At 35.1% G+C, this 27,977-nt stretch overlaps 1 protein-coding gene across 2 annotated transcripts; it reads left to right on the top strand.

The window, feature by feature from the left end:
- Positions 1-17: 17 nt before the first annotated feature.
- Positions 18-27,592, top strand: LOC110106832 (protein TPR3). Of its 2 annotated transcripts, XR_002304299.2 has the most exons (28): positions 18-62; positions 2,602-2,700; positions 2,783-3,011; positions 3,125-3,304; positions 3,501-3,614; positions 3,692-3,850; positions 4,480-4,660; positions 4,740-4,863; positions 4,974-5,089; positions 5,214-5,376; positions 5,460-5,569; positions 5,662-5,731; positions 5,825-5,898; positions 5,993-6,088; positions 6,298-6,393; positions 6,562-6,689; positions 6,774-7,008; positions 7,120-7,284; positions 7,372-7,473; positions 7,616-7,762; positions 15,049-15,159; positions 15,241-15,420; positions 15,500-15,628; positions 15,705-15,800; positions 16,050-16,238; positions 16,320-16,489; positions 26,813-27,088; positions 27,282-27,592. XR_002304299.2 is itself a non-coding variant. In XM_020836870.2 (27 exons), exons 3-27 carry the CDS (start codon positions 2,932-2,934, stop codon positions 27,015-27,017), a joined length of 3,420 nt encoding a protein of 1,139 aa, XP_020692529.1. In that variant the 5' UTR covers positions 18-62; positions 2,602-2,700; positions 2,783-2,931; the 3' UTR covers positions 27,018-27,592. The 2 variants fall into 2 exon arrangements, 1 of the variants encoding a protein (XP_020692529.1); XM_020836870.2 differs by having other exon boundaries at positions 26,813-27,592.
- The last annotated feature ends 385 nt before the right edge of the window (positions 27,593-27,977 follow it).

Below are 27,977 nucleotides of genomic sequence, written 5' to 3'. Positions count from 1 at the left end.
GAGAGAGAGAGAGAGAGAGAGAGAGAGAGAGAGAGAGAGAGAGAGAGAGAGAGAGAGAGAGAGTGGAAATGAACTTAAAATTAGTGGGTAAATATAGATAATTTGGGATAATCTCTATCGAAATGAGAACTAAATTACTCAAAATTAGTAGGTGGATGAAAGTTGTTCAGGGCAAAAAGATAATTGAAGATGAACTATTTGCAAAATGAAGAGGCATATTCTAGAAAAAACTTAATAATAGAATGCTGTGGTTCAGTGGATGAATAGAACATTAAGTGAACATGCTAGGAGCATGAGATTACTATCTATGTTACCAAAATTGTTTTAGGTTGAGGCTATTAATCCTACATCATGTTTAATCATTAGAGGCCTCTCAGCATCATTAAATTTTAAAATATATGAAGAGGTATGGAGCAATAATGATATAAACTTTTGTTCATATAAATTGTATAAGTAGAAGTGAACTTGATGCCAAGTTTAGTTATCAATTTTAGGATAACCAAAATTGAAAGGTTATTATGAGCAAATATGTGATCTTTAATTCATGTCTTATATAAAGACAAGTTAAAAGCAAACTTTGAAAGGTCTAAAGCTTTGAAACCAAATGTTATGTCAGTGAAATAATTAAGGCAATTATATGGCTGGAACAATAATTAGATCAACATAAAATTCTCTCTAGAATTATTGAATTATAATTGTAATGTGATTTTTTAAGTCAATATTTTGCAAGCCATTTTGAATAATTTATATCTATATTATTTTAAGCTTAATTACCACTTTCTCCTTCCAGTCTTATAACATTAATTTTATCTATTTGTCCAATACATGCATTTATATATAGATAATATTATTTTAATAAATATCATTTCAACCGTTCCTCTATTATAATCAAATAAATATTTTTTTAATTTGATCATATATCTATTTAACATATTCTCATTTTTGTCACATTTAAAATAGATAAATTATTGTACAATATTTTGATTAAAAAAATAAACAAACAAAATAAAAAAGGGCATATTAGCAACCATGGCTTATTAGGTGTAGAGTCCATTATTTTTGAATATAAATATTAAAAAAGTCAAAATTTGCTAAATACTAATTCAAAGGAAGCCTAACATTAAATATGGGCTAAAAAATTAGGGGTGTCAAAACGGGTCCGGGAGTCGGGTCGAACTCGGATTGACTTGAGGTTAAACGGGTTGACTTTAACCCGACCCGACCAATGAACCCGGGGTACGCTAGGGCACGAGCCGCATGAATACCGTTAGTACGCGAATGCGAAGGGCGTGTGCCTGCTTCGGTAATGCGAGGTGCGCCAGCGGGTGTGCGTGGCGTAACGCGACGCAAGGTCGCATGAGAACGACGACCAGACATCGGACAATCGAATGCGAGGCTGCACGATGCAAGGCCGCGTGGTCGTGACGACGTGATGCCTAACTCAGAAGATTGCACGAATGCTGCGTGAGGACGACAGTGATTGCGTGAATGCCGTGTGACACGATGGCCGCATGTGCAAGCGCGAATGCAAGGTGGGGTCATCGGGTCAATTTCGGGTTATCGGGTTGACCCGGACCTAACCCATTTTTTAAATGGACCATAATCCCAATTTTCGGGTCAGACTCATGTTGGGTTATCGGGTCGTGTCAATAATTGACACCCCTATAACAAATGCTAAAAAACTAGTAAAATTAATATTTGATTATCTATAAAGTTTATATATTAAACAGCTCAATTTTTAATATACTAAATACATTTTTATTTTCTTTTAGGATATATATTGAAATAAAAAAATCAAATGCTTTTTGTCCTGCTCTTTGTCATTAGTATTGGATTAGTGGAAACAAATAAGCGATTGGAAGGAATTGTCCAATTGGTTGATTCAGTGGCGTTCAGTTCAAACAATAAATAATAAGACGGTCAATATTTCTAATTCTCACCGCGGTCATCCCAACTCAGCTTAAAGAATGACTCTGTCACTTAAAAAAAAAAAGCCCAAAAAGAGGCAAATTAATATTTCTCCAATTTATCGTCACAATTTATCGTCACATCATGCGATACGATAAATTCTGACATATACGCGAAATTAGCTAAACATTCACGAGAAATATGCGGGTCTCACGTGATGGTACGTAGAAAGTAGTGGTACTTTCGTAATTTTATTTAACATCCACGGCACAATTATTAGACTGATAGAAATGACCGTTTCTATCGTAAAATCCCCTCCTTATGCCAAACTTTTTTAGCACCTTCATTCTCCACTAAAATATTGCCACGTAGGAATGAGATTTGTTTCTAGCAATCCATCGGTTTGAAGAAGCTGTTCCGTGTTAGAGTTACACAAATACTTATATCGGCCACCGGATTCCGCATCGTGATGGTCGACAAGGCATTGCCGGCCTTTGTGGGTCCCTTAGCACACTCTTCTTATCATAAGGCAGTGAACTTATACACGAGGCTAAGCGCTCTTATCAACAGTAGTGTAATATGCAGACGAACTTATCACTCCCCTCTTCCTGTTTGTCTCCGCGCCTTATACTTATGTGATTACCTCTCTGCGTCAAAATGGCCATTTCTTTTAACTTATTATTGGGGAGAGAGAAGAGAGAGAGAGAGAGAGAGAGTTCTTCTTACAGCCAGTCTTCTTCTCCCGATAGAGCTTGTAAGAGCTTGATCTTTTTCTGCTTCGTTGTCTAAGCTGTAAGTTAATATTTGTTGGAATGTTATTTTTGCTTTACCATCGTTTTTCAGCTTCGATCTTCTTAATTATTGATATTTTTAGGCTCTGTCACTATTTTCCGTTCAAGTAGCAGCGATTTCTGCGACGGAGGAAAAATAGGGTTTTTTTTGTTGAAATTTTTTTATCCCAAGTTTTAGGGGTAAAGATCTGGAATTTTGGACCAGCTAAGTTCGGCTGATTAAGCCGACGCGATGTCGTCTCTTAGCAGAGAGTTAGTTTTCTTAATCCTGCAGTTCCTGGACGAGGAGAAGTTCAAGGACACGGTACATAAGTAAGTTTTATTTTGATGGCTGAGATTTTCTTATAAGAAATTGTGATCTGAGCTTGAAGGCTTTAGATTTATTTCACTATTTACTTTCCTTTCTATTTTATTTTTGGTGTTAGGTTGGAGCACGAATCTGGCTTTTTCTTCAATATGAAGTATTTTGAGGATGAGGTGCATAATGGTAACTGGGATGAAGTGGAGCGCTACCTCTCTGGTTTCACTAAGGTTGATGACAACCGGTATTCCATGAAAATTTTCTTCGAAATCAGGAAGCAGAAATATCTCGAAGCATTGGATAAGTACGTTTTCTTTCTTTCTTTCCCTTTTTTTTTTCTTTAAATTATTTATTAGCGATTTTTTAATCATTGATTTTATAATTTATAAAGTAATATTAATAGTTATATTATTGTTAGTATTATATTTAAATTTATTATTTTTACTTTTCATTTTGCTGCTTGGAAACACCGTCTTGATGAAAGGAATGATCTTCCGCAGGCATGAACGTTCTAAGGCTGTGGACATACTCGTGAAGGATCTGAAAGTCTTCGCCTCATTTAATGAGGATCTTTTTAAGGAAATTACACAACTTTTGACCATGGAAAATTTCAGGTTTGCTCTCCATGGAGTTTCTTCTCCCTTATGTTGACATATTTAGGATGTTCTTATTAACCGACCCACTTTTGTAGGGAAAACGAACAACTTTCAAAATACGGGGATACAAAATCAGCAAGGGCAATAATGCTAGTTGAGCTTAAAAAACTAATTGAGGCAAATCCGTTGTTCCGAGACAAATTGCAGTTTCCAAACCTAAAAAGTTCACGGCTGCGTACGCTTATTAATCAGAGGTATCTTGTCATCTAATGCTCTGCATTCGTAAATTTGCTATTTGTTCACATCTTATTTTTGGATGTTGACGTTTCTTTCCCAGGTTTGGTATATTTCTTTCATGAGTTATTAGAATTTCATGGAATGGATCATCTTGGCTTTTAATGATTAGTAGTTTGCTATTTTAAACTCATAAGAGTGAGAGAGGATTAACTTTTACCATTCAGCAATGCATCAATAACTTGTTTACAAAGCATTCAATTTTCATAATAATAGACCAGAAATCCTTGTTTTTTTTTTTTTTGGGAGGAGGGGCGTGGATTTGAAGAAGGATATGAACAACATTGCAGTGAAAAAAAAAAATCAACTATCCTTTGGAGTCAATTAAGCTTACAATGTCTTTTCCCCTAAATTGCATGCACTTAAGCTGTATGTCTGTCTTAAGTATTATAAGTTGGTTTAAGTCAGTGTAAAGTTGAACCAAATAGTTCCTAAAGTTAAAAAAAATGTAGAAGTATGTGGTAAAAAGAGCCTTTTAACTACATTTTTCTTTGTTTTGGTTGATATTGTACAATATCCTTTCTTTTTTTGCCCAAGAAACTTTTTTGAAATGTCTAACTGAGGTTACAATGCAATATTTATGTGGCAGCTTGAACTGGCAACACCAACTTTGCAAAAACCCAAGGCCCAATCCTGATATAAAAACCCTTTTTGTTGATCATTCTTGTGGACAACAAAATGGTGCACGTGCCCCATCTCCAGCTAACAGTCCACTGCTAGGATCCATGCCAAAAGCAGCGGGAGCTTTTCCTCCGCTAGGTGCGCATGGGGTAGGTAGCACAGAAGTTGTTTTTTAATCTTCTTGATGATTATATTGATTCATTTGTGTGTTTTTGTGATAATGTTAAGCCTTTTCAACCCACACCGGCGTCTGTTCCTATACCTCTAGCAGCTTGGATGTCAAACTCACCAGCTGTAACTCATCCTGCGGTTTCTGTTGGCCCCATGGGATTTACAACTACTGCAAACCCTTGTGAGTGTTTCCATCTATGCTTCATCAAAATTAATTCTTGGTACCACCAATCAAAATCTGAATGTTCATCACAATTTTTACGGTGGTTTTACCTTTTGTTTTCTGTGTAGCTGCACTCTTGAAGCATCCGAGAACTCCTCCATCAAACAATCCAGCTATGGATTATACTTCAGGAGATTCTGATCACATATCCAAGAGAAGTAGGCCTATTGGGGTCTCTGATGAGGTTTTTTTGGAGTGTTTCTATGCTTTTAACCAGATCTCATGTGTTTATTTTAAATATTTGTGTTGGTGCATAGGAAGTGTTCTTTTTTTTTTTTCCTTTTAACATTTTAAATGTTTTTTCTCAGGTGAATCTGCCTGTGAACGTATTGCCAGTTGCTTTTACTCAGAACAGCAGTCAGAATATGTATAATCTAGATGATTTGCCGAAGACTGTAGCCCGATCACTAAATCAGGGCTCCACTCCCATGAGCATGGATTTCCATCCTATTCAGCAAACTATTCTTCTTGGTAGCTAGAGTAAAATCAACTATTTTCTTCATCACAATTGTTAGACTAACTTGTCTTTGACTCTTGTCTCAAACATGTTTCAGTTGGCACCAATGTTGGTGATATTGGGTTGTGGGATGTTGGGCTCAGGGAGAGACTGATCCTCAAGTCTTTTAAAGTTTGGGAACTTGGAGCATGCTCCATGCCCCTTCAGGTTTTGTTCCATTACTTGCATCCTTTCTCTACTGGTGCTACAATATCCCATTTTTTGTCTGACAACCTGAAATTTTCATTTATGACGCCTAGACTGCTCTAGTTAAAGATCCAGATGTGTCCGTTAATCGCATAATATGGAGTCCTGATGGCAATTTGTTTGGTAAGATATATATATATATATCAATTCTTATACAAAATAAAGTCAGAAAAGGTAATTTTTAACTAGATTAATGATTATTCCAATTCTTCATAGGTGTTGCTTACTCAAAGCATATTGTACAAGTATATTCCTATTATGGTGGTAATGATATTAGGCATCACTTGGAGGTATGCAAGGTTTTCTTGACATTTTATTCCTTTGCTAGTATTTTGGCTTGCATTCTCATTACAAATGGCTCAAATAATACCACTGGATTCTCAGATTGATGCTCATGTTGGAGGTGTTAATGATATTGCATTTTCAACCCCAAATAAGCAACCATGCATAGTAACTTGTGGAGATGACAAAATGATTAAGGTGAACTCTACTTGATTCCTTTGCTGCCGGCAGCTAAAGATTATGGTTTCGTTTGGGACGGCTTTTTTGCCGCTTCTTAAAATAATTTTTTAGTAAAAAAATTAATTTTTTGTACTAGAAAGCTGCTTTGAAAAGCAGTACGAAAGTCGTCCCTAACAAAACCTAAAGCATTGTTGAGGTTGAAGTTTAACATTCAGTTTTTATTCTAGGTATGGGACGCAACTACAGGGGGAAAGCTATATACGTTTGAAGGTCATGATGCACCTGTATACTCTATTTGTCCTCATCACAAGGAAAACATTCAGGCAACAAACCTATCCGGTCCTTTTGTCTTGCTTTTTCTGCATCATGATGTTACGTTACATTGATGTTAAAATTTTTTATTAAGAATTTTTAGTTTATTTTTGTGAAAATAATAATCCCAACCTTAGGATAAATTTAAATTGTTCAAATTTTTTTGTCTAATCATGCAGTTCATTTTTTCAACGGCATTAGATGGGAAGATAAAAGCATGGCTATATGACAATTTAGGATCAAGAGTTGATTATGATGCCCCAGGGCATTGGTGCACAACCATGGCATATAGTGCGGATGGTGCAAGGTCATTTTGACATTTAAAGACATTATACAGCTCATCCTGTCTTGATTTTTCTTTTTGGCTTAAATTGATTCTTATTTCTTGAAGACTCTTTTCCTGCGGAACAAGCAAAGAAGGCGAATCACACATTGTTGAGTGGAATGAAAGTGAAGGGGCTGTAAAGAGAATGTATCAAGGGTTCCGTAAACGTTCCTTGGGTGTTGTACAATTTGATACCACCAGGAATCGTTTCTTGGCTGCTGGGGATGATTTCTTGATAAAGTTCTGGGACATGGACAACACTAATCTCTTGACAAGTGTTGATCTTGATGGTTGCCTCCCAGTAAGTTTTTCCCTAGTAGCTCTATCCAATTCTTTCAAGTCTTAAAATAAACTTTTCTGTAAGTTTAAAAGACCTTGTGTTTTAGGTTCTAACCTTTTCATCTGGCATTAGGCAAGTCCAAGTATACGCTTCAACAAAGAGGGTACCTTGTTGGCTGTTTCTACACATGACAATGGTATTAAAATATTGGCTAATGCTGATGGACTCAGATTGCTTCGTACATTTGAAAATCGCCCTTTTGATGTTTCAAGGACAGCTTCAGAAACTGTGATGAAGGTACACGGGTTCTCACCTATTTAGCCATTTGATTTCCTTACCTGTAATTTAACAATGTTTAATATAATTTCTTTCTGAGTTTTGCAGCCTATAGTAAATCCTTTGTCTGCTGCAGCAGCCACCAATGCTGCCTCTGTTTCCAGTGCTGCAACAACTGATAGATCCTCTGCAGTGGCTGCAGCTGCGGCGGTCTGTTAACCTTTTTCATTTTCACAATTTAAATGCCAATATGGCTGTTGGGATATTGCAATATCTTGCTAAACTTGCTGCAAAAGTATATTTTGACTAGCCTCTATTGACTGCTTATGCATTCTTTTTGTAATTTGGACAGAATGGAGATGCAAGAAATTTGGCGGACATGAAGCCTAGATTAAATGATGAGCTCTTGGATAAATCAAAGATCTGGAAGCTGACCGAAGTTGGAGAACCAACTCAATGCAGATCCCTCTCGCTGATGGATAACATGAGATCAAGCAAGGTACAAAATGTGTTATCTTATTCCATGCTGTTATTGGTAGAAATTGCTCAAGTGAGATGCTGCTTACACAGTGTACCATCTGTGGGCAAGCACATTTACATAGATGAGTTCATTCTGAGCTGCCTGTTATCTTGATTAGAATGCTTAGAAAATATCTGAAAAGAGCTCATAACAAGTGTCTTATTGAGCGTCGAATGGGTGTTGCATGTGTCCTATTCAAGATGAAGGTCAAGGTATTGAATCTCTCTGAAGAAGAAACAGAAGAAAATAAAAAAATATCATATCTTATCTTCTTTAGTTACACCAGGGATGACTGATGCATGGAATGGTCAAACTGCAATTGAGGATTTTGTTTTGCAGTTGTGTTCTATCTTTTAGTAACATGGTATTTGCATCAGCTATTAGAAATTTGAAAATAAATTACGTATTATATGCGATGAAAATTTTATTCCTTTCAATCTTATCTGGTTTGTTTCTCTTTGTGAATTTCTGGTTCCTTCCGAAACACTTAATTACCATGATTTCATGGTATTATGGTAGAAACTACTTCTTTCTGCTGAAGGAATAGATGGATTGGTTCCATGTTAGTGCATTTGTTGTGCATGCCGAAGTCCTACAATGGTTGCGAAAGAAACAGGATGCTTTCAGATAATGAAGTTGATACGCGGGCGTTGTAATATTGAAGGAGAAGGTTGCATTAAACCATATATGTAATTTAGTATTTTTTGTATCAAGTCAAATTTAGAATACGGTGGATCTTCATTATTTGTATTCATAGTTGAAATAGTTCTTAAAATTCTTTTTCTTCCATCCTTGAAAGTTGAAATCAGAAGGTATAAAAGTTCTAAACTATAGATGCTAACTTAAGACATTGCAAAAGAAGAGAAAACAATAATAGAAATCAGCTGTTTACATTGGAAAGATATATAGAGGATCAGGTGAAACAGTAAATTTACTTACCATGAAAGGCATACAAGGATTTACTAATGACTTTTTATAGACAATATATTTGTGTGAATAGAGCACAGATGCCCCGGTGGGTGTAGAGATTCTCCTCCTTGGAGAATAAGTTTATTTTCTAGTAAGTTTATTTTCAAGTCCACCATCCCACACTATTCATTTTCATATTTGGTAAAAAATTAAGAGTTGGAATTTCATAAGTTTTCTAAGAATTGTCCATCATTTTAGACAAGTTGTCTTGCATAGTCTTTGAGGATGGACTGGCTTAGTTCATCACCTTTGGATTTGTTCAAGGAAAAATCACTCCTGTTTGAAAGGTATATCATTTTTGGAAGTTTATATCAAGAACCAAACCAATATCCATCTCCTACAAAGAACCTTTTCAGTGGAGAAAATGGTCCTCAACCTTAGTTAGAAATAGGTCTTGTAGGTTAGATTGTATTGATTTCATTTGTTCCATCTAAGGAGTTCTCTAGTCTTAAGGAGATCAACCATCCCCTTAAGGATAATCCTCATCACAGGAAAATTTACTAAATGTCAAACCATTGGATGGGAGTTGATGCAACACATCCCGCTAATCAGGCCAAGTTAGCTCACAAAAGCCTTAAGTGGCCATAGATAAATCAAACCTCGACAGAGTTTGCTCAGTATGTTTTAATACCATTTTAGGCTCACTTTTATTCTTGATTGAATTCTCATGTATTATTTTGATTTATTATTAGGTTTAATTATCTTTTATTTTTTATAATTATAAGTTTAAATTTAAATGTTATATTAGAAGTACATTAAATTTAAGTTTAAAATTTGATCTTATCCTTGAAACCATATTTCTATAGATAGGGATTGATGGTTCATAATTAAATGATTGATTGATCTCCAAATTGTATGCGAAAAATTCCTCCCTCGTTTCCTCCATCAATCTAGATATCAAACTAGTTCTTTGCAAATTGAAGTTTAATATATATTGCTATTGTCCAAACCCATTCCCAATTAATTCACACCTTGGAGCTCTTTATTGATCCCATGATCACATCATGCTCAGAATTGCCCCATTGCTCCTCCTTTGTGAACTTATGATGATCGCTCACCCTACATCCTTTTTCCCCGCCTTTGCACTCACACATCTTGATTGAACATCTATTCTCATTTAGATCTAATAAAGAAAGTTCATTTCTAATATTTTCTAAACAAGTCTTTTTAGGTCTATATCTAATGTTTTAAACATATGTTAAATCTAATACATCTACTCTCCTAATTGGGTCATCAGAAGGCCTCCGTTTTATGTGACCAAACCATTTAAGGAGACTCTCTCTAATCTTATATGCCACTGGAGCTACTCTAACCTTTTCACGTATATTCACATTTTGTATCCTATCTATGAGAGTAAAGCCACTCATCCACTTGAGCATCCTCATATGTGCAACACTTAACTTAATATTATGCTTCTCTTTTAATGGCTAACATTCTGCGCCATAAAGCATTATAGTTCTAACCACCATCTTATAGATTTTCCCTTCAATTTGAGTGGTACTTTTCTATCACACAACAAGCCCGATGCATTCCTCCACTTCATCCATCCAACTTGAATTCTACTAATAATATCTCCATTTATTTCATCATCACTCTGAACAATGGACCCAAATATATAAAATGTGTACTCTTATTAATGACTTAATTGCTCAAAGTCACAAACCCCTACTAGATCTATTACTATTAAAATTACACTCAATGTATTCGGTTTTAGATCAACTCGAATGAAAATCTTTAGACTCTAAGATTGACCTCCATAATTCAAGTTTACCTACAACTCCCTCTTTAGTTTTATCAACAAGAATAATATCGTCAGCAAAAACCATACACCAGGGAACATCCTCTTGCAAATCACTAGCAAGAACATTCTTGACTAAAGCGAAAAGATATGGGCTTAAGGCTGATCCTTGATGTAATCCAATTGAAATTGGAAAATTCTTGGTCAAACCACCTTGTGTTTGAACACAAGTAACAGCTCCAACATACATATCCCCAATGATATGAATATAAGCATTATTAATCTCTTTCTTTTTTAGAACTCTCCATAACACTTCTCTTGGAACTTTATCATATGCTTTATCTAAATCAATAAATATCATATGAAGATCTTCCTTTTTCTCTCTATACTTCTCGATCAGACCTCCCAATAGTATCACATCATACCCTATGCTCCATAACTCTCTCCCATAGTTTTAAAGTATGACACATTAACTAAATTCCTCTATAATTTGCACAATCTTGTGCATCACCTTTATTGTTAAAGATATGAATCAACACACTCACCACACATCTGACATCTTTTTAGTCTTCAAAATAATATTATAAAGTTCAGTAAGCTAATAAATTCCTTATCTCCTAAGCATTTCCACACCTCTATTGGAATATCATCAGGTCCAACAGTTTTCCCACACTTCATTTTCTTTAAAGCCTCTCTAACTTCAGTTTTAGTAATACACCGATAAAAATAAAAATATCTATTTTCATTTAGAGTATTAAGGTCACTAAAGTCAATCATATTTTCACAATCTTCATTGAAAAACTTAGCAAAATATCTCATCCACCTTTATTGAATATCCTCTTCTAAAAAAAGTACTTTTTGATCTTCATCCTTAACGCGCTTCACTTGAACAAAATCCTTACTACCCCTATCTCTTTGTTTGGCTAGATTATACATATGTCTTTCGTCCTCTTTAGTATCTAATCTATTATATAAATTATTAAAAGCTAAAGTCTTTGCATCTCATAATGCTTTCTTAGGCTCCTTATGACAACTTTATATGTTTCCCAATTTTCAAAATTTTTACTTTTAAACCAAATTTTATAGCAAAGCTTTTTATTTTTTTATCTTTTATTGTATATTTTAATTTCACAACCAACTATTTTTACTATTAGAAGCTTTTTCTTTTGATACTCTAAGCACATCCTTTGCAACATTCATAGTAGTATAAAATTGAATTTTTTTGCGCATATATATATATATATATATATATGCTTATGATTGATTATAATAAATCTGCATCCATTTTGTTTACATATAGTGATAGGTTGCATATGCCTTCTGCGTCATTACTGTTTATAATTACGATTTATGACACTCATTCTAGAATCAGTTCAGAATAATTTTGATGAATATCTTGCCCACATTGTTTGACTTAAAGAACAAATCATTGCTAGCTTTATTGGTAATGATAGATGATTGACATCTTTAAGTGAGTTTAAAAAGTGAGCTTAGGTGAAGTTGCCACTAGTTCATATGTTGGAAAACTTGTTCGCACAAATAGATGCCAATAGCACATGCACTGGTAGATCAGGTGCTACTACAAATAGTCAAATACGTACCTAACATTAGGATTGATCCCATAGTTCTTGGTGAGTTATTTAAAAATTTAAACCAACCTATATAACATATATATCTTGCTTAGGTCCAGAGGCCTATCCTAACTTATTTGTTGTACTTTTCAAAATATTCTTGATCAGGCTTAACACCAAGGGCAAGGGAAACCTCTCTGAGAGCGCTTATTGCTGATCGTGATCATCCCACTAATGGTCTTCATGATCCTACTTGTTGGATCAAATTCGAATGCTCCCACATTCAACAATTTCCCTGAATCCGCTTATTGTGTAAATGGGAGTTTGAGATGGATAATTTTTTCACTTGGCATGAAATAAATGACTTCCTGTGCATCAAATTTGTCAAGACAAAATTGTCCAAATCATCTAAAATGATATTGAAATATCACATTCTCTATATTGATTTATGAGGAGTTGCTTCCAATTCTACTAAGGAAAAAGATGAAAGGAATTATAAGAAGAAAATATTTTTCACTCCTCCATAGGAAGTCTTCTTGGGGCCCTCTTAAGTTAGAATGTTCTCAGTTAATTATTAATTGCCTTAATCAATTAAAGGAGCTTGGCTCGAAGTGCGAGATTTATGTCAAGGGTTGGCAATTATTGATCATATTCATCAATGGCATTCATTCCTTAGATTAGAAGAGTTTTTAGTCAATCCTATAGTATTGAACGTGCCTTCCATAAGGCTTTTAAATTATAAAATCAACATGTGTTGCCATCACACTGTTTTTCCATTAGGCTACTTCTAGAAGGTTGTTGGCCACTTCCACTTAAAGGTTCCATTTTTCAACATAGGTCAATCACAACCTCTGAACGATTGAATGACTAAGACAAAAATAGACCGAATCAGCCCCAAAAAGCTCAATCGACCATATGCCATATGTTGAGTTAAATTAGAACACAACAAAGCTAAACGGGTACCATTTTCATTCCTTTTTAAAACCCATTTCTAGTTTGTCCGAATTTTCTCATTTTTAGTTGGTTTATTTAATAAGGTTCTTTGGATAATAATAGTTATAAATTTAAATATTTTGTTTGAATTAGATTATATTTGAATTTTAAGTTTGATTCTATAAATTAAAATTGATGTATTGTAATTAAATTATTGATTGATGAATGAAATTCATTTTGTGAGGTCAGTCAAGCGCTCTGTACTTGCAAGTTGTGCACTTTATTTTTTAGAAACCAAGTTGTGTACACTCTTGGGGAGACTGGGGAGTTGATGCCTTCAGGTCACTAAAATGATCAAATCAGCCCTCAAAAGCCCAATTGACTATGCCATTTATATGTACTAAACCAATCCACAACAAGGCTGAATTGGCACCATTTTCTTTCCTTTTCAAGCCCATTTCTATTTTGTCCAAATTTTCTCGAATTATCATATTTTTAGTTGGTTTACTTAATTGGGTTCTTTAGATAATAATAGTTTTAAATTTAAATATTTAATTTGAATTAGATTATATTTTAATTTTAAAATTTATCTTGTTTTTGCAATCCTACTTAAATAAGTTGGAATTGATAGCTTGTAATTAAATTATTGATTGATAAAGAAAAAATTATTTTGTGAGGCCAATTGGGCCAATTGAGTGCTCTCTAGTTGCAAGTTGTGTACTCTAGAGGAGTTGATGCAGTATGTTATTTGATCTGCATCAAGAAAGGGAAGACACCTTTTGAGTAGGTGTAGATTCCTTAATGACGAAGAAGATGAAGAAGAGAGATTAGAAAAGGGAGAAAACATAAATCTTATTTTTTGAATTCAATTACAACATTTGAAGTCTATTTATAGAGGTTTACATGAATATGTTTTAGAATTAATAGAGGTTCATACTAGTTGTTTTAACACAAGTAAAATAAAAGAACTAAAAATGGGTTTGGGACCAGTTTAATGGTTTGACACAAGTATGTTGCGGTGGTGGTGCTTGGTGGTCGGCGGATGTGGTAGTCATGTTCTATAGTGGGTGGTGGTGACCGGCGGTAGGCGGTGGTTGACGGTGGCGTTGGTTGGTGTCGGCAAGGCGGTGGTGGTGGTTGGTGGTGGCGGTGGTGGGCTATGGCTAGCGGTATGTGGAACTCGCTCAAATTTGAGTAATTCCAAATACACTAAAAATAAAATAGAAGGTGAATTTCAAACATACCAAAATTTATATTGAGTTTGTTTTACTTCAACCCAAACACCAATATTCTCAAAACACTTGCATTTGGAATACATCACACCAATTTTACTTCAAATAAAACATCCCCTAAGACCGTCCAACAACACAGAGTGAGGAAAAGTAATGTGGAGGGAGTGAGAGAGAGTGCGTAGACATACGCATAAAAGAGTTGATGAAGGTGGAGTAGATCTGTATTGCTTGGAGTGTTTTATTTTTTCAACGTGCACGTCTTTTTACAGATAGGCATACCATTTATATATTTAACAAAATCCTGACGAAGTATTTAATATTAAACCAAATTATATGTGTATAATGTAAAACTATATTAGTAAAATAGTTGCATTCTTGAGATACAATCAATAAATAATATTTAGGATTTAGTCAAGATACAATTTAGTACTTAGAATTTAAATTTAACAGCAAAAATTATCATTCTTCGAAGAAAAGATAGTAAAGAAATATTTGAGTAGTACACAAGCTAAAGTTGAATATGAGCTACGCATAAGGAAACAAATCAAACAATACTTCAGTGTTCATTTCAATTTTTATTTTTAAAATGGACTTTGGTGAAGAAATATAAGAAGTAATGGAGATGAACAATAAAACACTAATAAGATCATGTTACCGAAGAAACTACAAGAAAGAACCTGAACAAAGTACAATTGTTAAGCAGCAACTTTATTATCAAAATAGGTTGTGCAATTGTAGTTCATTTTTCTTTTCACCTTGATTTTCACAGTGGTCTTCTTTTGCATAATGATATGCATATCGGGTTTCCTTCGTGTGATACAGATACGCAGGTTAATATATACAAATTCTGGTGTTGCCCTTTTGGCATTAACATCCAATGCAATTCATCTACTTTGGAAGTGGCCACGGAATGAAAAGAATTCTAGTGGGAAGGTAAATTATAAGAGTATAACTATCATTATTTCAATGTAGAAGGTTTGGCTGTTGTTCATTGTTGTATGTTCTGTTTTGTAGGCAACAACAAGTGTTCCTCCTCAACTATGGCAACCACCAAGTGGTATATTGATGACTAATGATACGACAGATACAAATCAAGAGGAAGCTGTCCCCTGTTTTGCTCTATCAAAGAATGATTCCTATGTCATGTCTGCATCAGGAGGAAAAATTTCTTTATTCAATATGATGACGTTTAAGGTTAGTTCTTAACTTCCAAAAGTAATTTATTGATTTCCTTATGCTAAAAATGAGTGCTTTTTTACATATGCTTATATAGGTTATGACAACTTTTATGGCTCCACCACCTGCTGCGACGTTTCTTGCATTCCATCCTCAAGATAATAACATAATTGCAATTGGAATGGATGATTCCACTATCCAAATCTATAATGTTCGAGTTGATGAGGTAACAATATTCTTGATATTTACTCACTGGTTGATAGGAACTACATTGGGGAAGTGTATGATTTGTCTTTAAGCAGGTTAAAAGCAAACTTAGAGGCCACTCGAAAAGAATTACTGGCCTTGCCTTTTCACATCCGCTAAATGTGCTTGTTTCATCTGGTGCTGATGGTCAGGTTGTTCTCCCGTCCTGAAGCTCATATCTTTTTTAATTTAAGCTTCATTTCGGACGGCTTTTTTACTGCTTCTTACAACAGCTTTCTAGTATAAAAAAATTAATTTTTATACTTGAAAGCTGCTTTAAGAAGCAATAAAAAAGTCATCCCAAACGAAGCCTTAATAAATAAATTTATTATTTGTTAGCTTGCTGAAAGTATTGTTACCTCTTCAACTGTTTGAATCATATTTGGTTTCTTGTTGTAAAGCTTTGCGTATGGGGTAGTGATGTGTGGGAAAAGCTGAGGAGCAGGTTTTTACAAATTCCTCCTGGCCGAACACCTACTGCTGTTTCAGATACCCGTGTCCAATTTCACCAGGATCAGATTCATTTCCTCGTTGTACACGAGACTCAGATTGCTATGTACGAGGCAAATAAACTTGAGTGTATGAGACAGGTAATTTTCTATTTGACCGTTGACATTGATATATGGATCATGTTGCAGCAGCTTCTTTAGTTTTTCCTTATTCATCTTCAGTGGGTACCTCGTGAAGCTTCTTCTCCGGCAATCTCGCATGCCAGCTTTTCTTGTGATAGCCAACTGATATATGCGAGCTTTCTGGATGCTACTGTATGCATTTTTAATGCTTCAAACTTCAGACTTCAATGCCGGATAAACTCAACTGCTTATCTTCCCGCTAACATTAGGTATGTTCTTTAATGAAAATTCTTCATGCATTACTAATGGTTTGTTATAATATAATAAAGCTTGCAATAAACTTCGTCTAAGCGCACACTTTGTAGCACCATAATTATCAAGATGGAGAAAGGAATTCTGATTGCATGTCAAGATGGCAAGAGATTGAGAGGAATCTAACAAAGATTTTTTACTATCATATACTACTAAATAATCTAAACGTTTGATAAAGAGGCCAAATATCTGTCTTATCATGGGTCATAAGTTGATAACTTTCACTTGTGGTGGAAGAGCTCCTCAAAACAAGTCCCCTTGAGATCCATTGGACTTTGATTACAAGTCGTTGAATATTTCTTATAACAGAATAAAAGTTGCTATATGTTTAAACTATTTGTTCGGTTTTGAAGTTGTAGTTAGGACTCTACTAAGGGAGTTCAAAGTTTGGTTGAGGATTAGATAACGACTTGAGATTCTCTCAGAAGTTTTTATGGAATTTTTCTAAATGAAGTGATGTAGGATTACAATGCTTGAAATAATTTGATAAGAGCTTGCACAACTTATTGATTAGAGTAATAACAATTAGAACTATTAGCAAATAAAATGACAAAATAAAACGTAAGAGCGGTCATTTCATTTAGGCCAAGTTGCACATCAAGAGCTTTGAATCATCAAAATAACATAGGAAATTAACATCATGCAAATATAATAGCTTTCAATGAAAATCCCTAATTTAACAATAAGATTAAAAACAAATGAAGTGCACTCAATTCCCTATGTTTACTAAGCTTGAAAGAATTAGGCGAACACGATCTTCATGACTAAAATCAAATCACAAGAAAGAGGATTAGACTAGGGAAGTACAAGAAGAGGAAGATTGGAAAACCTTCATCAAGGCTCGGATGTAATCCTCCACTGTACGGTGCCAAATTGCTCTTCAATAGCCTCGACCAAGGTGTTCAAGATGTGCTCTACATACTCTTCTACGGTATGGTCGATACACGGGTTGATGTCGAAGAAGGTCGAGTGAAGAATGCAAGCAAATCCTTGTTCGTCGTAGGAGAGGCCGTAATCAAGATCCGGATCGGCCATGCATCGATCTTGGTGCATCGAGGTATGGACGGAAGTGCTCTTTGCTTGTCCTTGTTGGTTTTCCCTTGAGAGAAAGAAGTGCCTCTCCAAAATCAAGCAAGAGGATGGAAGATGGAGTGGCCGGCCAAGGTAGAGGATAGGGGTGTACTTTAGTTCAGATTTTCAAGAGTTAAGTTGGAGGGAAATTGAACTTTGAATTCCTCTAATCAAGTCCCAACTTTGGAATTAATTAAAGAGGAAAAGGGATGAGGGAGGGGGCGGGTAGGAGAGAGGAGAGGGGCTTTGATTTAATTCCAATAGGAGAAGTTTTATTTTGGAAAGAAATTACTAGGTGGGGCATGGGGTGGTTTGGCCAAGTAAGAGAGGGAGGAGTGCATGAGACTAGATGCAATGTATCTTAGGTTAAGGCAATAATTAATCAATCAATTCCGGTTTGAATTAATTGATTTAATTAAAGAACCTTTCTCAAAATAGGATTAATGGAATAGGAAAGGATTTAATCAATTAATGCAGATTTGGAGTAATTGATCTAATTAAGCTTCTTTCCAAAAATAAGATCAAGGCATTAGGAAAGATTAGGGAATTAAATTTGAATTATTTCCAATTCAAATTCTTTCCAAAAATTGATTGGGATAAATTAGGAAAGTGTGGATTTAGAAAATAATTCAAAGAGGGAAAGAGGGGTGGGGGGCCGACGGCTTGGTGAAAAGGGTGGGCCGGTGGTTGTGGTGGTGGTGGGGCGTCGAGGGAAAGGAGGTGGGGACGGTGGGAAGAAGGGGCCGGAGGTTCAAGCATCGAGTGAAGCTTTGGGCCGTGGGAGGGAGAGGGGCATCTGTAGCCGGCGGTGGTGGAGGGGGAAAAGAAAAACAAAGATAAATAATAAAACCACGAACCCGACTCGTCAAGGTTGGTGGGTGATGCACAATTCTCCCTCTCCTAGGGTTCTCACTCCAAACTCTCAAGCTCTCAAGAGAACTCAAACAAAGAGAAGAAAAAATTGTAATCAATCATTCATTCCTTCAAAAGAAGAACACTAGGGCTATAAATAGCCTCGTACAAAAACTCACAAAAACAAAAGGACGACAATTCCCCTAGGGCTTACATACGACCTCCCTTAATAAAAGGGTACAACGGGAAACTAATAAATCAAATACAATATGACATCATAAATAAGAAATTACATAAAACAATTCAGAAATACAATGACTCAATCGTGGCCGTAGATCGACAGCCACGTCTCTGATAGACTCTCCATGATCTGATGTCCCCATCATGAATATTTGAGGAATCGGTAGTTTGGTCAAGATCTCCTTCAATTACAACCACTCCCTAGATATCAATATGGACATCTCCTCAGGATTGCACTTTAGATAAGATCTTTAGCAAACTTAATGATGCATAAATGCCAATATCAGGAGCATCCACTTTAATGTTTTTGACATTATTTTTGGCCAAGTGTATTGGATTGTTTAGCTACGACCACATACTTTGTGAAGACTAAGAGGATTTGATATGTTTGTCTCTGAAAAGCTACAGTTATACCTGGGGTGTTGACGGAATCTATCTTTTGAGGCTTCCTTCTAAGGATGCAGTCAAAATTACATTTTGTTCTTGATTTGCTTCAAGAAGAATAATTTATCATGAATATCAGGGTGGGGGGTGTTGTGGTTCCAGTGTTTGGACTATTGTTGAATGTTGCAATTGTTGGTTGAAAAAGGGAGAATGTTTCTCATAGATATTGCCAATTAATTTGTGCATGAAAATTCATGAAGGTAAATATTGGAATTTTTCTTAGCACATGAAGATCTTCTGTAAATATAAATTATGAGAAAGAAAGAGTTGTATGCATAGAGGTTATTTTTTATGTGAAAATTTGAAATGTGAAAAATTTGAATAGAAAAGATCATAAGTTTAGTTTAGTTGAAATTGTTCCATTATTTTGAGTTTGAGGTTCCAAAGGTTTGTCTAATAATTTTTTGAATTATTGGAAGTTATATCCTAAGATGGTGGTCGAGTGTGTTGAAGGCCGATGAAATTGACAAGAGACAAGTGTTCAGAGACTATGTTATTGAAGGACTGCAATAGGTGTTAGGGGCTAGATGTTGGGCAATGTTAGTTAGAAAACATTCGATGTTATTGGAAGCAAGGTTTAAAATTGCGCAATTGGGTATTGAGGCATTTTTCTTTCATGAGGTGAGGTGTAAGCCTCAAAATTCAAAAATTGCGTAAAGTTAACGTAAATGTTAAAAATAATTTTTTATATAACACTCAAATAATATGTTAAATCGTGATATATTAACTTTATATTAAAATATGGGGTAACAAATTGACATATATGAAACACAAAATTGCACAATGTGTAAAGTGGCAACTGATAAATTGTATGAAATAGAATTAAAATCCAAATATTATAAGAGCACAACAATATGAAATATAGGAATTATATAAAAGTATCTTATAACAAACAACAAGTTTAACTCCATTTTTTTTTCTAAGTTCCCCACTCATTCACATTTAATTCTTAAAAAAAGCTGACATAATTAACTAAAAACTCAAATAAATCACACCTTCATGCACCCTGGAGCCGCATCAGCCTCCTCTCAATTGCCCCGACCTTCCACCCCCACCACCTCCACCGCAGCCACCACCTTTATAGCCGTCTCCAGTGCCACCACCACCTCTAAAATTTTTGGATTATTACTCTCATCTTTATGTTGATGATAAACATTTATGAAAGATGAAGATATCTAAAATAAATGAAGAATAAATATATCTTACTTTATTTTTTGTGAGAATTTGACTCTTAACATGATACAATGGAGAAAAAAAGATTTATGTAACCAACCCCATGTAGTGGAATAAAGACTTGATGTTGTTGTTGTTATACTTTTTTTTTTGTGAAATAACTATTAAATCTAAGTGGTGGATCCATACAGATTTGTTCTTTAATATTCTTATGTAAGATATTATTCATTATATCATATTATTTTATGTACCATCCATGATTGATTGGAAGAGAAATTAAGACGTATAGTATAAAAGTTATTTTTTGAAGAGCAAAAGTTTCGTGGTTGTCAATTTCATATAATTGAGTATATCCTTTGGCTACCAATCATCCCCATATACAATTCCAGGCTTTCATACTCTATATTTTTTTTACAAAAAACTTATTTGCATTATGCTATTTTTATCAAAGTTGTGAAAATCGGACCAGACAAAACCAGTAAGAGAGGTTCAATGGATTGGATCGAATGAGATAATAAATATTAAAATTATTTAATTATAATAGAAATTATATACTAAATGAAATTTTTAAAATTGAATATATAATTATCTTAATTAAGATTCTTGAATAAGCTCGATTAAAGAGATATAAATTACGGTAAAAAGCTTGATTAATCATTAATATATATATATATATATATATTAAATATATGCGCATTAAATTGCCTTCCAGCCGTTTTCGAATTGTGATCCCTCTTGCGACCTTCCATGTAGTTCTGTGGTCTGGCCCGCTTTCCGGTTGCAAATTGCGATCGTCTTCCGCGGACAACGAACAAAGTGCAAAGTTAATGATTTTTTGAAAAAAAATTAATGCTTCTCCATCGGCTTCCAATTTAAAGCAGCCATGTGGGCCCTCCTCCTTGGCTCCTTTCGCGGTCCAAGAAAATTAATGCTTCTTTTCAGCACATCAGATTCTAATATAAAGTTAGACAATTTAAAAAAAATTGCAGGTAATAATTAATGCTTTTTTCATCTTTATAACTTTTTATTGTCTTTAGTCTTTTCCAACTGAATATAAAAATAAATCTTTTATATATATATATATATATATATATATATATATATAATTTATAGTAGTTTAACTATTTAAAATGTTTTAAATATTATAATAGTAAAAATAAGAATTATTTAAAAAATAATAATGATTCGATCCGGCTTGTGAGCTCACGAGCCGAGCCTTATCAAGCTCGAGTTTATGCCCGAGCTCGAGCTCGTGACTCGATAAGCTCAGCTCGCGAGCTCGTTAATACACTTACACACCTACCCCAATCAGCCCAAATTCACAGCTCAACCCAGCCCAAATTTGCATTCTAAACAACACAGAGTTTTCTGATTGGAAACGCTTGTAGCTCTTAAGTATTTCCTATCAATCTTCGGAAAACAACAAGAATTTTTCACAAAAATCCACACAAAACCGTAAAAATAGAAGATAATTTGTATTATTTGATGAAATGGAAAATAGCAAGATGCAGTTGATCCTCAATTCGAGAGGAGGATCGATCTCTCCCTAATTCTCTAGATGCTGCTACAGCCCAAAGGAAACCTAAACCTAAGAGATCTCAAATTTCAACCAAATTCAAGATGCCCTAACCCTAAGAAAAACAAACTATTTAATGCATACAATCAAAAAGGAAATCTCTAAACAATCACTACATTTAATTTTCTCTCTTAACTCCCTAAAAAATCCTTCCAAATTGGCTCCGTGGATCTTGCAGTTTGTGCGGCTCATACAGGAGGCGAATTCTTCCGCCTCTTGTTACATTGAGCTATCCCGTATGGACCGGTCTAACAATACTCCCCTTCCAAAGATCCACCTTGTCCGCAAGGTGGAAGGACGACACCCTCCTTCATTCCCTTCTCATCACAAACATTAAGAACCTGAAGAGTTTGATCCTTACACATGTCCCCCAGCGTATACCTCTCGTCACATCTGAAATTGAGCCCCTTCGCCCTTTTCTCCTGTAATTCCATTTCTGTGAGCTTCTTGAAGTTGTTCCCCGGTCTTACTCCTACAGTCTTCTCCTTTGAAGTCTCCCGAAGAGTAACCAGCGTCGGCTCCTTGGGTGCTAGAAAGGTGATGGTCCTTTTATTTGGACCTCCCGAGTTGTTGCCTCCCGTCTCTCTCTCCAGATGCCTCTGATCCTTCACCAACTGAGCTAGCTCCATAGCCTCTCCCAAATCACAAGGCCTCATTACTCTAACCGTTACTCGGATCTCTAACGTCAGTCCCGTCATGAAATTTCTCTCTAGCACTGTCTCAGGAAGACGGTCCAATCGACTAGCAAGGTACTCGAATATCTCCCGGTACTCCATCACTGAACCATCCTGTATCTAAGCGAAGAACTCCTCGTAGAAGTTTCCTCCCTTGCTGGTTTGGAAATGTTCCAACAGACAGTTCCTAAACTCTCTCCAGGTCCTTATCAGTTGCCTCGTATTCCTCAATTGGTATCATGCTAAAGCTTTCCCTTCCAAGCACATCCTGGCTGCCGTCAGCTTCACCTCCTATGTCAACCTATTGACTGGTAAAGTACCTTTCCACTCTGTAGATCCATCCATGTGCATCCTCTCACTCAAAGATAGGTATTTTCAATTTCCTCACCCTCAGATCGCCTATGTGCCCTCTGTTTCCTTCATAATTTTTCATTCCCCAAGCGGGTGGTTGCCCCCCAAGTATCCCAATTATCCCTTCTACGTTCATACCCCAACCTTTTATCAAATTCTCAGCTTCTCCTCTCAAATTCAGTATCCCTTGGATCAGAACAAACTCTTCCCCTTTCAAATTTAGTCCCCTTTGATCATAATTACATATTTTCTCTACCACTCTCGCCCATCTCCCTCCAAATCAGCACATCTTTGTTCTTTCCCTACCTCCTCATGCCTATCCTCATACCCTCTGCCTTGCTCCTCCCTAGGAATAAGATCTAAGAGAGGTATTTTCTCTTCTCCCTTTCGAGTCTCCACCTCCTGATCTCCCCTTTGTCTGATTGGCTTAGGGTTTTTCCCATCTCCCTGGTTGTCGGTGCCTTCCCTCCCCTCTGATGGCGATATTATGGTTTGGCCCTCAAGTACTTTCTTTAACATCTCCCCCATGCTGAAAAATTTCTCATCCATCTTCTCGTGGATGGCTGAAATGTCTTTCTTTAAATCTAAAACTTGAGTTTGTAGATCGGAAATTTCATATTTCATTTGTCCGATCTCCACTTCGAGGTGTTCCTCCAACGTATCCACTTTCTTGGCCTCCATCAATACATGGATATTTGTAGACTCAATAATCTGGAATTCGACCCTTTAGAACAGCAAATAGCCCCTCTTCCGGCTGAAAAATAGCAGCAAGTTTTCACAAACAAAACTCCAAAATAGTCTCAAAATCTGCTATGATACAATTTGATAGGAAACACTTGTATCTCTCAAACATTTCCTATCAATCTTTAGAAAACAACGAGAATTCTCCACAAAAATCCACACAAAACCATGAAAACAGTAGATAATTTGTATTATTTGATGAAATAGAAACGAAAAATAGCAAGATACAGTTGATCCTTAATTCTAGAGGAGGATCGATCTCTCCCAAATCTCTAAAAACCGCTAGAGCCCAAAGGAAACCTAAACCTAAGAGATCTCAAATTTCAACCAAATTCAAGATGCCTTAACCCTAGGAAAATAAATTATTTAATGCATACAATAAAAAAAATCTCTAAATAGTCCCTACATTCAAATTTCCCTCCTAACTCCCTAAAAAATCATTCCAAATTGGCTCCTTCGGTTCTTGTAGCTTGTGCGGCTCATATAGGAGGCGGACTCTTCCACCTCTTTTACGTTTAGCCGGTCCTGTATGGACCGGCTGGACTGGTCTAACATATTCATACAGTTTTTTTAGTCCCACATCATAGGGGAGTTTAAGCTAATTGTCTTTTTATAGTATAAAGTTTACACAACTTACAACAAAGTATGTTATGTGAGATGGCATGCGTATATTATGACTGAATTCATCTTCATATCTAATAAAAATATTTTAAAAATAAAAAAAAGGATTTAATAAACTAAAACATATTATTAAAAAATATTTACGCCAAAATTAAATATTTTTTAGAATCGACCGGTTCTACCATACTGGGACCGGTTCAACGGTTTTCTAGTTGAATCGACGGTTCAAACTAGTTCAAGCTGATTTGATGCAAACACGGTTTTCGAATTTGATCGAACCTGTAACTTTGCCGGTTCATGGTCAAATTAGTTGAACCGGCTTGTTTCAGTTTGGTTTTTAAAAGGTTGGTTCTCATCCCTTTTGGTTATGCACTGTTTTCTCAAGTGCTTTTTTTTTTCTAGAACGTTCAATTTCTCTTATGACATGCATCCAATTTTTATTTTTAAGCATCTCAAATATAATTTGTGATATTATAATGAAATAAAGTTGGTAATTATAAGAAAAGCCTAATGAGTAGGATAAAATTTTTGAAAATATGTGTACAGGGAGATAGGATACAAAGAGAATATGTAATGGTCGGTTGATCATTATTATTTGATAATGATTTTGAGCCTTGATCTTGCTAGAAATTTTGGCTAGGTTTACTCATGTACACTTGAGGTGTGCAATATCTGAGTGTTAATTTTTTGTGCTACATGAATGTTAATATGAAAGATAGATGTTTCTTCGTCCTTTTTTTTCATTAGAGAGTTCTACCCTGAAGATAAGTTATTTGAAAGAAAAATTTGCTTCTCATTAAAGATGACATCTATGTGTGAGGGGGAATTATTTAAGTCGCTAAAATACATGAGTTAGAGATTATATCATTTTGAGCTAGATTACACGACCAGAATGATTTTTCAGTGAGTTAAGGAAGTTTATAAGTTTTTCATTTTTTTTTTTAAATTGAGCTCTTTTGATCCCACAAGACAGGTCTATCTTTTTTTATGATATTCTTTATTTCCACCGTTACCTTAAAGGCTTTCTGTGAAGTTTTCAATGCTCGTTTTTTATATGCCATTTCTTCTTTTAGTACTTGCATCTTTGAGGTTCCATGATTATTGTGGTATATGTTTTGAAGATTGAAGTGTCAAGCATTATTGTTTTTTTTTTTCTTCTTGCTCATATGAGAGAAGAAAAATCTCATTTAGTGATAATAATTTTTCTCTATTTAAGATTTAAATGAGAATTTAGTAAAAGTCATTATTTAGTAATGCAAGGAACATGAACACCCTTTTGTTTTCTACAAATTGCCTGACAATTACTGCATCATCACAGCATGTCATTTTGAGATCTTGCTTATAATTTAATTCAAGCCAATAAATTTTCATTGCAAATAGGGTACTGAATCATAGGAAGGTTACTGATGTGAAACCACATGCAAGGAGCTTCTTAAGAAAATTAAAAGTGAATGACAACGTAATTTCAATTAATATCTCATTGAGATAGCAAGAAAATCATTAAAGAAATCGTGTTATTAACTAGCTTAGGCGAAGAAGTATGCGTAGTACATTACTAATTGTTGAAATCATAGTTTTGTTTTTGTATATGTTTACTTTTGAGTGTGTTTATTTGATGATATCCCAAACTTATTTTGTTGTAGAGAAGAACATATATGACCCACTGATTTTAGAATTTAGTGCTGATCCCATTGGAGATCAAAAGAGGGGAGCCTCACCATGTATGTGAAGTTAGTGTCGGCTTGAAAAGATCATGTGTGGTTATACTGGATTTTCACCTTTATTTCTAATTTATCTGAATCAAAGGATATTAATTTATCTGAATATAATATTCTAATTAAAAAAAAGATAAATTTATAATGAACCATGTGATTTAGTCTTAACAAAATATGAATTTTATTTACTTAAAAATATAAATAAAAGTTGCTTAATTAGATTAATTAGTTTTTATAAATTTACAAATTTGCTTGCTTATATATTAAATAAAAAAGGGCTATTAGGTTAGTGGGACCCATGCCTCTTAAGGCCCCCACTATAGCTCCACTCTTATATGTTTCTTCTCATGATTTCCAACTTATCTCTGTATCTGTAAAATTCCCCATTTCTTTTTCATTGGTTGTTTATTTAAGCTTGATCCGGTCATTAAAGTACTTTCTATAGTCATCCATCCCATCTACATGTAATTTTAATTATGGACATCTCCAATCGAACTCCAAACACATGAATGGCGTCGCTCACGAGCTCCAGCCGAACGACAAAACTTCCAGTATTTGATTGCGGGTGAACAGTGCGAGGCGTCGCATTGTTTACCGATGTTATTTTTCTGTCTCTACCGGATTTGCCGAAGAAACACGCCAAAGAGGAGAAAGATGGTTACCTTCTGCGAAGGGCGCAAAATGGCGTTCGATTGGAGATGAATCACTTCATTTTTTTAGTTTCATTGTATTTTGGAGTGAAAAATGAGATTTTCGGTTGGAGATGTCCTAACAGCCATTATTGAACTGAACCCACTGTTCATGTTCTTCTCTTTGTTTCAGCTCCAATGTCTATCCTCTGGTGGTTGCTGCACACCCATCAGAGCCAAACCAGTTTGCCTTGGGGCTTACAGATGGCGCCGTCCATGTCCTTGAACCACTTGAATCAGAAGGAAAATGGGGTGTTCCTCCACCCACTGAGAATGGGTCATCAAGCAGCCTACCATCATCAGCTCCTACTGGAATCCCAGTTTCCGAACAGAGATAATCAAAAGAAAATAATCTGTGGATCATTGTTTTTCCATGTGATCTTCAGCTGCAAGGAACTTTCTAACAGTGGTAATCATGGTTTTAGATTTACTAAGGCTTCGTTTGGGATGACTTTCTTACAGCTTTTTAAAGTATTTTTTAAGCACAAAAATTTCAATTTTTTACTAAAAAATTGCTTTAAAAAATAGTAAGAAAACCGTCCCAAACGAATATTTTAACTGTATTTTGGTTGAAGTTACCGTTTCTTCTTGATATGTTTCAGTTCTGACTTTTGGAATATGTGTGCTGTCCCTATGGAGGAACTGGATGCTTACCGTGAAGCTCTCTCTCTGTAAGCAAGGCTTCCTTCTATAAGCACAGTTTATATATTGTCCTCAACGTAAATAGGGTGGAGATATTGATTTATAGTGTTTTTTTTTTGTTTTTTTAGATGTTGCAATGAACTATTATTGCATCAAATTGTAGTTTTCTTTTGAAATTAGATTAATACTTCATGTTTTTTTTTCTTTTGTTAATAAATGTTATTTTTATTAGCAGTTTGTAATTAGTAATGATTATTATGTTTGAAGATTAGCTAAGCGGTACTAGTACTGTTTTACAAGGGCTATTACTCTCTGGTTTGGGACAGCTTTTTTACTGCTTCTTAAAGCTGTTTTCTTGTACAAAATTAAAAGTTGTTTTAAGAAATAGTAAGAAAGCAAAGCAATCCCAAACGAAATCTTTGTTGATCTCGGAGAATTTGCACACTATCCCGTCTTTTGATAAGTTGAAAGGTATAATTGCTAGTTTGAGCTAGGCTTGTGCTAAATAGAAGATGGATATGAACTATGGAGTTTAATTGCAGTGAGAGTTATTTCAGCCTCAGTGTGGGACAGTTTTTTTATTATTTTTTAAAGTAATTTTTTAGTATAAAAATTAAAATTTTTATATTAAAAAGTTGTTTTAAGAAGTAGTAAGA

Source organism: Dendrobium catenatum, unplaced genomic scaffold (assembly GCF_001605985.2).
Source record: "Dendrobium catenatum unplaced genomic scaffold, ASM160598v2 fragScaff_scaffold_879, whole genome shotgun sequence".
NCBI classification, from domain to species: Eukaryota; Viridiplantae; Streptophyta; class Magnoliopsida; order Asparagales; family Orchidaceae; genus Dendrobium; species Dendrobium catenatum.
This window is presented reverse-complemented; position numbering and strand designations above follow the sequence as displayed.